The following is a 13,661-nucleotide window of genomic DNA, read 5'->3' as shown; positions in this document are numbered from 1 at the left end:
CATACGCACCCAATTTAGACACCTGACATACACAATCAGTTGTATGACACACATCCATCACGTGCCTCCATGTGTTACCTTCCCAAAGTGGACCTGAACTTCAATTTTGGCACCAATTAGGGTTTCCTTTACGACAATTAGGGTTATGTTGTTTCATTCCCATTCATTTATGTCCAAGTCTGAACGTGGCTCGTTCTGAGCCACCGGTACTTGTGTGTGAGCACCGCCTGTAGTTGTGTGTGAGTTGTTAGTTGATGGTGAGGTGAGGGAGGGTTTATCAGTTGTTATGGCATCTTTTTCGGTTATTGTGTTGTGTTGTTCGGATGTTGCGGTATGTTTTTCACCTATAGAGGTGGGGTGTGGACGCAGTAAAGGGTTTCTGCTCTTGGGTGGCATCGCGTTGATGTAGGTTTGTATATCGTCGAAAGTGGTTGGGTTTCAAACAAACATGTGTTCGTAGTCTCTCGCTCGCTCAACCCTGTTTGACCCGACACTGGACACCATGGTCAGCTCGCTGCAGAAAACGTTTGGAGCTTGGTGTCCTCGTTCCCTAGTAGGATTCTTCATCCTTCCAGCCATACCTGCAATTGTGTTTGTCAATACATCTATTTTCTCAATATTCACACCATTTGTCTTCTTTGTATTAATCTCTACCTCTGTGTTCCTTCTGTGGAGTATATGTGGCTTCAATTCGTGGGTTTTGTGGCTTAATTGGTGGCTTTTGTGGCTTAATTTGAAAAAGCATTGGGGTTTATGCACTGGTTGGGTTTTTCGGTGGCTTGTTTTCCTTCTGTTAATGTATGGAGTATCTTTGGCTTCAATTCGTGGCTTAACTGGTGCCTTTTGTGGATTAGGTTGAAAAAAATTAGGGTTTTTGCACTGGTTGGGTTTTTTGGTGGCTTAATTTCCTTCTATGAATGTTTGGAGTATCTGTGGCTTCAATTCGTGGCTTATGTGACTTAATTGGTGGCTTTTGTGGCTTAGGTTGAAAAATATTTTGGGGTTTTTGCATTGGTTGGGTTTTTCGGTGGCGAATTTGCCTTCTATGAATGTATGGAGTATCTATGGCTTCAATTCGTGGCTTTTATGGCTTAATTGGTAGATTTTGTGGCTTAGGTTGAAAAACAAGTTTGGGTTTATGCATTGGTTGGGTTTTTCAGTGGCTTGTTTGCCTTCTGTGAATGTATGGAGTATTTGTGGCTTCATATCATGGCTTCTGCGGCTTAATTGGTGGCATATGTGGCTTAGGTTGAATTTTTTTTGGGGGGGGTTTGCACTAGTTGGGTTTTTTGGTGGCTTGTTTTCCTTCTGTGAATGTATGGAGTATTTGTGGATTCAATTGGTGGATTCTATGGCTCAGATTGAAAAAAAATTGGGGTTTATTCACTAGTTGGGTTTTTCGATGGCTTGTTTTCCTTCTATGAATGTATGGAGTATCTGTGGCTTCAATTCGTGGGTTTTGGTGGCTTATGTGCCTTAGCTTAAAAAAAAAAATAGGGGTTTTAGTACCATAATAATTAGTCTGTATAACAGCCTCTGCATATTCCACTGAGTTGCTCGAGCCAGACTCTACATAATAATTTGTTTTTATAACAATCTTTGTTTGTATAATAATTTGTTTGTATAATTGTGCCTTCTTCAGATTGAGTTTCTCAAGCCAGTCTCTACATAATAATTTGTTTGTATAATAGTCTTTGTTTGTATAATAATTTGTTTGTATAACTATGACTTCTCTTGATTGAGTTGCTCGATCCAGTCTCTGCATAATAACTTGTTTTTATAACAATCTTTGTTTGTATAATAATATGTTTGTATAAATGTGGCTTCTATAGATGGGGTTGTAACACATTCTAGTTTATTTGTGTTCTTGCCACTTTTCTCTAAACACTGCCTTCTATTGTCACACATGCTTAACTAGGAGACATACAAGATTATGATGTGAGAGGGTTCCTCGTGGTTGGGAAATAATCTGCAAAAGTGAGGTCTTGTTCTATAGCTTTCTACAGTGGAAAAATAGTCAATTAATAAGACTTTCATGCTATAGGTGGTTAAATAACTGAAGTCATAAGAATTTGTTTGTATCAACATCTCTGCATATTCCACTGAGTTGGAGATAGTTTCTTGTTGATTATTGTTGTTGTGTATAGAATCCTAAGCCTTAGCACTCTCAATATGGATTTTTTGTATGCATCATATGGACCGTCTATTTCTTAGGGGTTTAATTTCTATGAATTCACATTGCTATAATGGCTACCTTCATCTCTATTTAGAGTTGCAATGAAAACCTTAAGTATTTCTTATTAGAGACAATTTCTTTCTTATTGCTATTGTTGTGTACAAAATCCTGAGCCTTGGCACTCTCAGCACAACTTTTTTGTATGCATCATATGGACCATCTATTTCTTAGGGTTTTAATTTCTATGAATTCACATTGCTATCATGGCTACCTTCATCTCTCTTTAGAGTTGCAACGAAAACCTTGAGTATTTCTTATTGGAGACAATTTCTTTCTGATTACTGCTGTTGTGTACAGAATCCTGAGCCTTGGCACTCTCAGCATGGATTTTTTGTATGCATCATATGGATTGTCTCTTTCTTAGGGGTTTAATTGCTATGAATTCACATTGCTATCATGGCTACCTTCATCTCTCTTTAGAGTTGCAACGAAAACCTTGAGTATTTCTTATTTAGTTGGAACACCAGGGTATTATGTGGATACTTGAGTTGCAACATTGTATTCTACAACTACAACTCTCATAATTGTAGTTGCTTTTGGGGTTATTGTAGCTTCTAGAGTTGTAATTGTGTTGTCTCATGGTGGAGTTGTAGCAGTTTTGGCTTCTCCAGATGGCATTGTAACACATTCTAGTTTATTTGTGTTCTTACCACTTTGCTCCAAACCCTACCTTTTATGTGTCGCACATGCTTAACTAGGAGACATACAAGATTGTGATGTGAGAGGGTTCCTCGTGGTTGGGAAATAATATGCAAAAGTGAGGTCTTGTTCTATAACTTTCTACAGTGGAAAAATAGTCAATTAATTAGACTTTCATGTTGTAGGTGGTTAAATAACTAAAGATTATATAATTATGCAACCTTGTGGTGGCCTTCACAAGTAGTGTATCTCTGGGAAGTGGTAGCCTTGTTGAGGAAGGTTTCATAAGAGGAAGCATAGACTCTGTCACTATTTTAGTGTCATAATAATTTGTTTGTCATCACAATCTCTACATATTCCACTGGGTTGCTCGAGCCAGTATTAAAATTGACACCTACATTATTTACCCGCATATAAGTGTCATTCATTCGTTGAACAGGATGATAACAAAAATAACCCTAAATTTCGATTGTAGTTAAATTTGATTTAATTCTCAAGTGGATTAACTTCCAGCAATGAAATTCTTGAAGAATTTTTTGAGGCAATGCTAAATGAAATCTAGTTGGAGTGCTTATGTTATGTAACAACTAAATTATGGGTGAACTTAATAATTATGTTATGTAATAGTTGGAGTGCTTATGCAATAGTGGGAGTAATTATGTTATGTAATAGTTGGAGTGCTTATGTTATGTAACAGTTAGCCAGTTAGTTATTTTCTGTTACACGTCAGATAGTTATTTTTTGTAACATTATAAATTATGCATGATTTTTGTAATCAATTAGTTTTTGTAATATTGTAATTTAGTTAGTCAATTAGTTAGTTCTTGTAACATGCCAGTTAGTTATTTTTGTAACATTATAAATTATAACCATACTAGCAACATATTGTTTATTTAACTATTATATTAAACCGTATGTTTGTCTTTTGAACTATATCCAAATACACATTGGAACTTACATTGCAACAAACCAAAAATGGATAGTAACTTCATCCACATTGCAATTTGGTTATAAACAAAAACTTCATGCCACCCCTATGCTTGATGGCATCCATTCTCTAAATTTCCCAAACTTGTTGAAGTGTCTGCGTCAGCCAAGTTTCTGCCATATGCTTGAGTCCAATTTACTCCTTGTAACCATGGAGGGATTAAATAGTTGAATTGTCAACTTGTGCTACTAACCCCAACACTAACTAGAAGTGTCCTATAATACATAAGATTTACCCCTACACCGGTAGGTGCATAGGGGGTGGGTATAACCCCTGGCTGATAGTGGGGGACTTAGATGTTAATCAGGTCCTGGTAAGATGGTGTATGATATGCAATTTGGTCTAAAGTGTTGGACATCATCCTGTTTGCCTCCAATTGACTTGCACCATACTCTTCCCTGTCTGTCACCCCTTCTTTTTCCAGCACTTGTTGATCCTTTCTTTCCTCCCTCTCTTTTCTTGCCAACTATTTTTGATGTTCCTTCTTATCCCTTGTTTTTTGTCTTTTGATCCTTTCCTTTGCCCGAGTTATTGCTGTTGCAATCCTTGAATCTCTCTTTCCCTTGGCCAAATCCTTCTTTCTCTCTTTAGATTCTTGAATTTAAAGTTTTCTATGCTTAGAATTGAACATTATGTTCATATATTCTTCAAAGATGAATAGATATGAACTTCTCTCTAACCAAACATAGTCTATTGCTGAATGTGTTGATAAGACCTTCACTCTCTCTACTGGTAGCTTTAGGAACCTACCAAGTATTGTTTACTTCGTTGTCAAATGCTCCTGATGGCTTGACACTTGCCTTTCAACCTCAGTGAAACCTAATTGAACCCCATTGTTGTCCTCATTTGGTACTTCATTCTAGATAGAATCTTCTTCCAGTGATCCATTGTCCACAAAATAATGAACACGTTTAGTGCCCAACTCTGTTGGTTGAGAAGGAATTACCATGCTTTCATCATTGGTGGATGACACATTATGCTTGTTGTTATTGATCATGTCCTCTGCCAACCATGATGGTGGGGTTACTTGGGCTAGAATTCTCAATTGGTAATTGTTTATTCTTGTTACATTCTCATTTGAAACCGCATTTGGAATGTCATTTTCATGAAAAACTGCCTCATTTGGAATATCACATGCAGAATTAGTAGGTGATTCATTGGGTGTGGCAGCCTCCATGTTATTGACAATTGGTTCATTACTGAATTGTGTCTCACATCCATGTTCATCATCATAGAAGTTCCCTTAAGAAATGGATATCATATCTTCAACAACAATAGCATATTCTTGTTAATCCACGTCTTCTTAGGCATCAACCTGGTCATGTAAGTCCTCTACTTCTTAACCTTCCACAACAAATTCCTAGCTGCAACCAATTTCATTAATAAGAGAATCAACATTCAATGGCCAAATTCCAGTCCTCCTAAATCCAACCTTGATATTAGAAGGTGTTAGATCCATTTTAAATACTTTACTTGCAAGCTTCGCTAGCTCAACATTTTTTACCTCCACCCATGGATTCTTTGCCATCCATGAAACTCGCTCTATGCTGAAATATTTATTGAAAGGCTCAAAGACGCTGACCTCAAGGGGTTGCAATATGTGAGTGGTATAAGTTGGCAATCTTAGTAAGTCAATGCCCAAATGGTTGGCCTCCTCGATTGTCTACATAGCCATGTGGCTTCCATGGCCATCTAAAATTAGTAGGTGTTTATTTTTCAGGCGAGACGTCACCTAGCATAGATGTAGAAAAGTGAAAAAGAAAATTCAAGAAGAGTTCATTTGTCATCCATGCATGGGGATGTGCAACCATGCACACACCTGGTTCACAATTATGTATATAGTTTTTAAGTTGTGTTTTTCTTTTGAATAAATAAAAACCTGGGATTGAAGAACCAATTGCATTGACACAACAAAGTATAGTGATCCACTCCCTACTCATAGGCAAAAATTTTGGCACATTTATGCTCCCTCTTTTGGAAACTACCCTCATGCCACAATTCCTTCCATCTTGTAAGCTTGTTTCGTCACAGTTCCATATATGGTTTGGAGAATAAGAGTGATTCTCATATGCACGAGAAAGGATGTCATAGAACTTAGACACAACTGTAGGGCATAAATTTAAAGCCATATCTCTGTCAAGACCCTACATTATTCATAATACAAGGTCTAGATGTCTTTTTTTAAACCCACTCCACCAAGATTTGCTAGGAAACCCGTCTTTGAAGGGGTTTGGCCTCCCCTGACAGATTTGAGCTACTGTGGAAATGAGTTGTATCAACTCTAGCCCATGTCCCATTTGGGTCATCTCCTTACACCACACAACCACCTCAGCCTCCTCCTCTTTATTCATAACAGTAACATGCCCTCTACGCTTTGTATGAGTGAGCCCATTTATCCAATAATGTATGCTTGAGGTTGAAATTCCATGTTTTTTTGTAGATGCACATATTGAATATCCCCTAAACTCTATGTCATCAATTGATCCTAGCATGTATTCCTTTTTCCACCCTCTTATGGCATTGATATTATTCGTTGGACTTACACCTTGTATTATGGTTGAGGGTGGCTTTGTGGTAGATGGCTAGACAATAGGATCTACCACCACATGGGCATTCTCAACATCATTGCAAGGAGAATTGGCAACATTGACATCATCAACCGTTTCATCTTCTGATACGTGCATCGCAATTGGGAACCCTTGGTCTGTCACCTCCACCTGTTCCTTATACGATCTGCAATTGAAACTCGTGCCATGGCTTCAACAACATGCATACTGTTAAAATTTATTTATGTCGGTGGAAGTTGTTTCAACAATATAAACTCAGACTTATTTGAATAAGAAATTTAAATATGAAAAGGGTAATCAATAATTGCAACCTACATAATAGAAACTCAGCCTTATTTATTTCCTCAAATTTAAATATGAACAGGTTAATCAATACATTCAACCTGCATATATTTGAATAAGAAATTTATTTGTTTTCATCAACTTGAATCTCCATCCATAGATTTCAAGACTTAATTTCATATAAATAGTAGGCCTGTGTGTTTGATAGAAATATCAAGAATAAATTTAGCTTGAACATAATCATGCATCCTGAGCAAGTCATCAAATCCATAATATCCTGATCAAAATCAAAAAGAAAATTGAAGGGTACTGAAAATTGTCTCTTTACAAATGCTAGGAATAGGTGTTGGTTAATTGAAATAAGTTTTAAATTCATTTGTTGTTAAGGTCACTAAAAAAGTGACTAAAAGTTGCAGTGTTTGATCGTATCTTAAAACACTCCAATTCTCTACATTGTCAACTACAACTTCTTCCAATTATGCAATTGTGCCACAATTTTAGTTGTTAGCATGCTGACTCTCTCTTTGGATAGATTGTAAAGGAAATCTCCTTTGATTAGATTCAGAATTATTAGTATTTTGATATATTGTAATGGAAATATCCTTTGATTTGATTCATAATGATTAGTCTTCTGATATATTGTAATGGAAATCTCCTTTGATTTGATTTAGAATTATTTGTCTTCTGAGATATAGAAGTTCTAGAGGGGATTACCCATAATAATTTCCACCATGCCTCCTTTAAAATGATAACTAAAGCCTTGACATCTTACAACGAAAGAGGCTTATGTTGCTCATACAAAACTAAATTCCTTAGCAATTGTGAATATGTCTCCTCCATTATAACTACCTTATGTTCATTTTCCATTTGTGTCTCAACTGACTGAAAACTAACATACTACAGTTTCCTTTTAAAATAAACCAGAAACTTCCAAGCGATTTTGAAACAAATTTATTCATTTTTTCTTAGAGGCATGACATGACCAAACATCCACGTTATTGCATACAAGCTGCCAAATTGCGTTGATTAAGGAATGATCAGGCCTATGTGTTTTGACTCAGATGCTCTGGTATTTTTATCACTATTGTCTTTGTTGGGCATGATTAATTTTTTTGTCTTTGTTGACTTAGATGCTATGTTTTTTTGTCTGCAATTTCACACACATAAGCCAAATGTTTTTTACAATTTCTAATTTATGGTATTCTCTAGTTTATGGTTGTTATGACGCAGCCTTAAAATTCTTGGAAAGAAAAACACTAGAAAAAAATAAAAACCGTAAACAAAGTTTAAAAAAAAAAGCATAAAAAGATTGAAACAAGCCTAAAAACAGTACCTATAAACCATAAAACCCTAACATAAGAGAAAAATGAAAAGATGAGCATGTAGAGGTGCTTCTTCGATTGGAGAAAATGTTGTAGCAATCACTAATATGAAACCATAATTTCTTGTTGCACTGTGAAACAATAAACCTTGGCAATATGTCAATGTTATGATGCCATATATATCCTTATCTCATATTGTGGCTTGCAGTCATCGTGGGAGAGAAAAATGCATGGAGGGGAGAGAATGAGTGAATTTGGCACCTTTGGTGGTAAGACTGGACTTCAACATTATTTTGACAAAAATATCAGGCCTATGTGTTTGATAGAAATATCAGCTTGTGTGTTTTGACTCAAATGCTCTGGTATTTTTGTCTCTGAGTAGAATGAAAGTTTATGAAGCAATTGTGAGGTGGTTTTATAGATTTTTGTTGTTGAATTTGATTAGAAGGGAGGATTGACATGGATTGTTTTTTTCCAAATTCAAATGTGTGTTGTGGATTGATTTGGATTAGAAGGGAGGATTGACATGGATTGTTTTTTTCCAAATTCAAATGTGTGTTGTGGATTGATTTGGATGCCATCCAATGGATGATAAACTCTTATGGTTAATCCTTGTGTTTTCCTTTGTGTTTTCTTATGTTTAATACCTGAATCCTTTGTTTAATTCCTGAATCTTGTGTGTTGGTGTCATTTATTGCTTTGAGCAAGTTGCATTGATGAACATATATGTAGTTATAGTTTACACATACATTCTCTATTCTTGAGCAGGTAGTAATGAACTTTCGTCATAACTGCTCCAGTTTATATTTATTGGGGTCGGTGTGATGTGATATGTGTAGTGTTGGATAGTATGGGATGCAAGTTTTACTTGTTAATTTTGTCTTGTTTTCTAAATCAGATCTAGAAGTACTTGGGACGGGGTGTCTTGTCAAATTGTGATACTAAAAATAATGTTAGACTATTGTAAGCCCAATCAATATATAAACTCATTTTAAACATATTTGAATAACTTCTATAACTTAATACAACTTATTTATATTTTAACTATGAAAAACAATGTGTTACATTTTAATGGTTATATGAAGCCTTATAATCATCCTTACAACAATAAATCCATCTCCCTATGTTTTGGATGTTTTTATTTATATATTTATAAATATTTTAAATTTTAAATTTTATTTATTAATTTAATTTTAATCATCGTATTTAAAATAAGCTTTTTAAATCAATCACACATCAATAACCAATCACCACTATAAATTCTAAGATGCATTAATGGAGATCATGCAATTGCATCGGAAAATAATCAACTCAGTCCAGAATACAATATAGGCCCACTACGACGATAAAAACTACACTAACGCAATCCAAAGCAGAACTGATATTCATGTAGCATTTTAAAATTGTTGAGAATATTACACACAGATTAAAGTTTTATAAATATTTGGCCTAAGCTCTCTTTGTTTTTTTCCAAATAATTGCACAGTGCATCATAATCTATCAATGTCAATCAGCAATCATATTGTTAAATGCATGGAATACATTTTCTTTGATAAAATTTTAATCTTTTACCTCTGAATTTTTTTTTAATTTTTTTCGAAATACGTTAAATCATCATGAATGATCTATCTTGATTTCGATCGATTCATATCTCCCCTAAAAGTCCAGTACAAAATCCCAATTATAAGTGCAAATATCATTAATCTTGTAGTAATGAATTCGAAAATTTTTTAAATCGACATTAGATGCGGAAGAATAATAAAAAATTTCAGGATAGTAAAGGATAGTCAATATAATGTAGTGTATGTAGTGTAATGAGGTATATATTAATTAATTTATGTGAATTTTTATTTTTATTAAATTATTAGCCATTTTTTTTGTTTGATGGGTTGAAGAGGAATTAAAAAAATAATTAATGTATAAGCTAAAGTATATATTAACTGATTTTTATGTTAATATAATTATATTAATAAATGTGGTTGATATTTTTTATAGGTATATATTAATCATATATACAATTATATTAGTAAATATGGTTGAAATAGGTTAATAGGGTTAATGGTATAGATTTGGTATTTATATTAATATTGATATTAATAAATATATAATAATAAAAATAATATTATAAAATAATAATAATAATAATGGATGAATAAAATCAAGGTATGTGTATTATAAATTCTACGGCGGGGATTATTTAATATTATTAAACCCAACAGATTAATATTATAAAATTTAGAGATTATAAACCCAAGGGACTAATTCTTAAATTGCGATAATGTTTGTGATAATGCAACGTTCGATAGATTTCTTCCCCATTCAAATGTTACAACATCAAACCCTAATGTTATTATAAACCAAAGAGATTATATAATAAATAGCAATATTGATAAATATATAATAATAAAAATAATATTATTAAATAATTATTAAATTATCTAATAATAATAATGTGATGTTTGATATATTTCTTCACCATTCAAATGTCACAACATCAAAACTAATATTATTATAAACCCAAGGGATTAAAAATACAGAGGATTAATGTTTTAAACCCTAGGCATATTAAACCCAAGGGATTAATATTATATACCCAATGAATTAATATCCCTAATTTTGTAATGTTGAGACGTGACATTGAATAAATTGCAATCTAATATAACATTATGACAATGAGTATCAAATTAATTGTCATCTTGCAATAATATTTGTCACAATGCTATGAATTGATTTTTGTACCATACAAATGTCACAATACAAGACCTTATTATAATATCATAGTGAGACGTTGAAATATCTACAATGTAATATAAAATTGGGACAATACTTATCATATTACTTATCACAATGCAAAGTTGCATATATTTTTACACCAATCAAATGTCACAACATCAAACAATTATACCAAATATTATAAACCCTAACAATATAAAATCAATATTATAAACCTTAACCTTAAACCCAATATAAAATCAATATTATAAAACGTAACATTAAACCCAATATTAAAACCATTAAAATTCATCCCAAAGATAAAAATACGTAAGCCCACTGGAAATGACCAAAACACCTTTAAGAAACTGGACTAATATTGAATTGCACCATGTACAGTGATGTGTGGTTTGACGGTAAGTCATTTGGGCTATGCCCGGGCAGACCGAAGTTCAAATCTCATTGAGTACATTTAGCAGGTAAGTCATTTGGGCTATGCCCGGGCAGACCGAAGTTCAAATCTCATTGAGTACATTTAGCAGCCTGCTGTGGTGGCGGCTAGAGGGGCGGATTCCCCTTTCCCGTTGAGTCTGCTCTTGCCAAAATCATAGGAACTTAGTATAACTGATTTGCAGGTGATTGGTTATGCTCTTGGTGTTATAGTGGCAGCGTTCAGGTCCTAGATTAGGCTAGACAATTACCGATTCACCATGTGGTATAAAAAAAATATATATTGAATTGCACCATACCCCACACACTACGACGTAACAGTACAGTGTCAATCATGAATCGCACGGCTTACAGACGCTGAAATGTTTTCAATGTTGGAGAGGGAACGGTTTAAAGATACAGGGAAAAATACACGTGTTGTAAGCTAAATGATTAGGTATCGAGAATTGAACAAAATAACCTACTTACTGCTTTAGCATTAAAACCAAAATTCATTTGCCTACCAAACATTATCGCGAGTCATTGAATCACTTCAATACATGGACTGTCATCCACAGAGGTTCTTGTTGGGTATTAAACGTTCCACTGACAAATTTGTGTATTTATACTCATCAAATTCCATGTTTGAGAGATCAAGCCACGGACGATTCGACTGTCTGAAGTGGAGTAGAAGCGGAGATAGTGTGAGTCTTGATCAGCCACAGGAGAAGAGAAAAACAAAGTTTGATCATGGCGGGATCTAGTAGCAAGAGCAACGCTGTAGTGCTGGTCGGAGCAGTTGCCATTTTTCTAGTGTCTATGGAGATAATGGTGATGCAAGCAGAATCTGCTGGCGTAAGTTGTGGAACCGTCACCTCGGATCTGACTCAATGTGTTGGATATCTCATGTCTGGCCAGGGAAAACCAACTCCCGGTTGCTGCGGAGGAGTGAAAAGTTTGGCAGCTCTCGCCAACACAACCCCTGCAAAGAGGGCAGTGTGCAGTTGCCTGAAGAGTGCATATTCCCAATTCCCCAACGTTAATTCAGCTGCTGTCTCTGGTCTCCCGGGCTCCTGCGGTGTTAATCTTCCCTTCAAAATTTCTCTGCAGACCAATTGCAACACGTACCTTCCATTCCCTCCCTTGTTATCATTTTAATTTCCATGTAACATTTATCTCTGACTTTGATATTTCCACACTGACTCTGATTTTGCTTTGCTTTGCTTTTGTTTTGGTGGGTTGCAGGATCAGTTGAAAGGCTTCTTGGTTCTTGTAGCACTGTCCCATGGAAATATGCATAGCTAGTACTACGTAGATTGTAGAGTTAATTATTGCAGTGTTGTTATCTTCTCTATGTATCGTGATCACTTTCCTTGATCATTGTGATCATGTAGTAATAATGCCATCAAATATGATATGATATTTAAATAAAATGTATACGGACTTATACCGTTACTTCACATGGAAATGAAGGCTCATAGTTGTTTTTTTTTTTTTTTTTCTTTAAAGGCGAATGGGCTAGCTGTGTATATTTATGAGTATATTTATGAGTATGTGATGTTGTCTTTTGATGCTGTATGTTTCATTTATTTTTTTCTTTCATATTAGAAAGAGAAATGAGCCAAAGCCTACCCATCTGGAAAATCCTTGTAGATAAATCCTATTTTCAGAGAGGAGTTCTAATTTGGAGAGTTTGCCCACAATCTAGCTCAGTTCTTAGAAGAGATGTGTATTGAACTTGAGTGAACACGCAGGAAATATAATATAGATAATTTGTGAGTGTAACATGCTGGAAATATAATATAGGTAATTTGTGAGTGGATTGAGTGTCACGGACTTTAATCAAGCAAGAGCATTTAAGACATTGATGATGTGGTTGGAGTCGTTGAATAACTAAAGAGAACCCAAGCTTTTAAAGAAAAGAAAAAGCGCTATAAAATTTTCATTATTATTTCAATGTTGGCTTTAGACATGAAAATAATTCAAGTGGGTTTGATACACCACGAGACCACAAACATTGTTGCGAGAACCCTTATCGAAGAAACACCCGCCAATGGCTTTAATGGCTTTGTCCACCCTCGTAGCTTTGGATGTCTTTTATCACTAAGGTCTTCTAAAAATCACATAGTTCGAGCACCTATGTAGATAGGGTCTTGTAAAAATCACATAGTCCGAGAACCTATGTAGATAGATGTATGATATGTAGATAGATATATGAAAGGAAGGATATTAACGAGGACTACTAAGTTTCTACCCAACCAAAAATGGGGTAATAAGAGAGCCTCATCGACCAATGGGATGAATGTGCATATCACCTCTAATAACTGCAACACTTGCGAAGGTAGGTTAAGTATGTTTATGCATACCACTTTAGGTTCTTGAATCAACTTAGGAACCTATTCCATTATAGGCCTAAATAAAACTTGAGTATACCTTACATCCTTAAAAGGAAATGAGTATAAAAGTTAAGAAAGAAAAGAGGAAGC

At 34.7% G+C, this 13,661-nt stretch overlaps 1 protein-coding gene across 1 annotated transcript; it reads left to right on the top strand.

The window, feature by feature from the left end:
• The first annotated feature begins 11,814 nt into the window (after positions 1-11,814).
• Positions 11,815-12,635, top strand: LOC149227693 (non-specific lipid-transfer protein 4-like). Its single transcript, XM_089375549.1, has 2 exons — positions 11,815-12,299; positions 12,421-12,635. The coding sequence occupies exons 1-2, from the start codon at positions 11,926-11,928 to the stop codon at positions 12,428-12,430; spliced, it is 384 nt and encodes a 127-aa protein (XP_089231675.1). The 5' UTR covers positions 11,815-11,925; the 3' UTR covers positions 12,431-12,635.
• Positions 12,636-13,661: the final 1,026 nt, after the last annotated feature.

This window comes from Pinus tabuliformis, chromosome J (assembly GCF_031772625.1).
Source record: "Pinus tabuliformis cultivar Carrire ecotype Pingquan chromosome J, CPIR1, whole genome shotgun sequence".
NCBI lineage: Eukaryota > Viridiplantae > Streptophyta > Pinopsida > Pinales > Pinaceae > Pinus > Pinus tabuliformis.
This window is presented reverse-complemented; position numbering and strand designations above follow the sequence as displayed.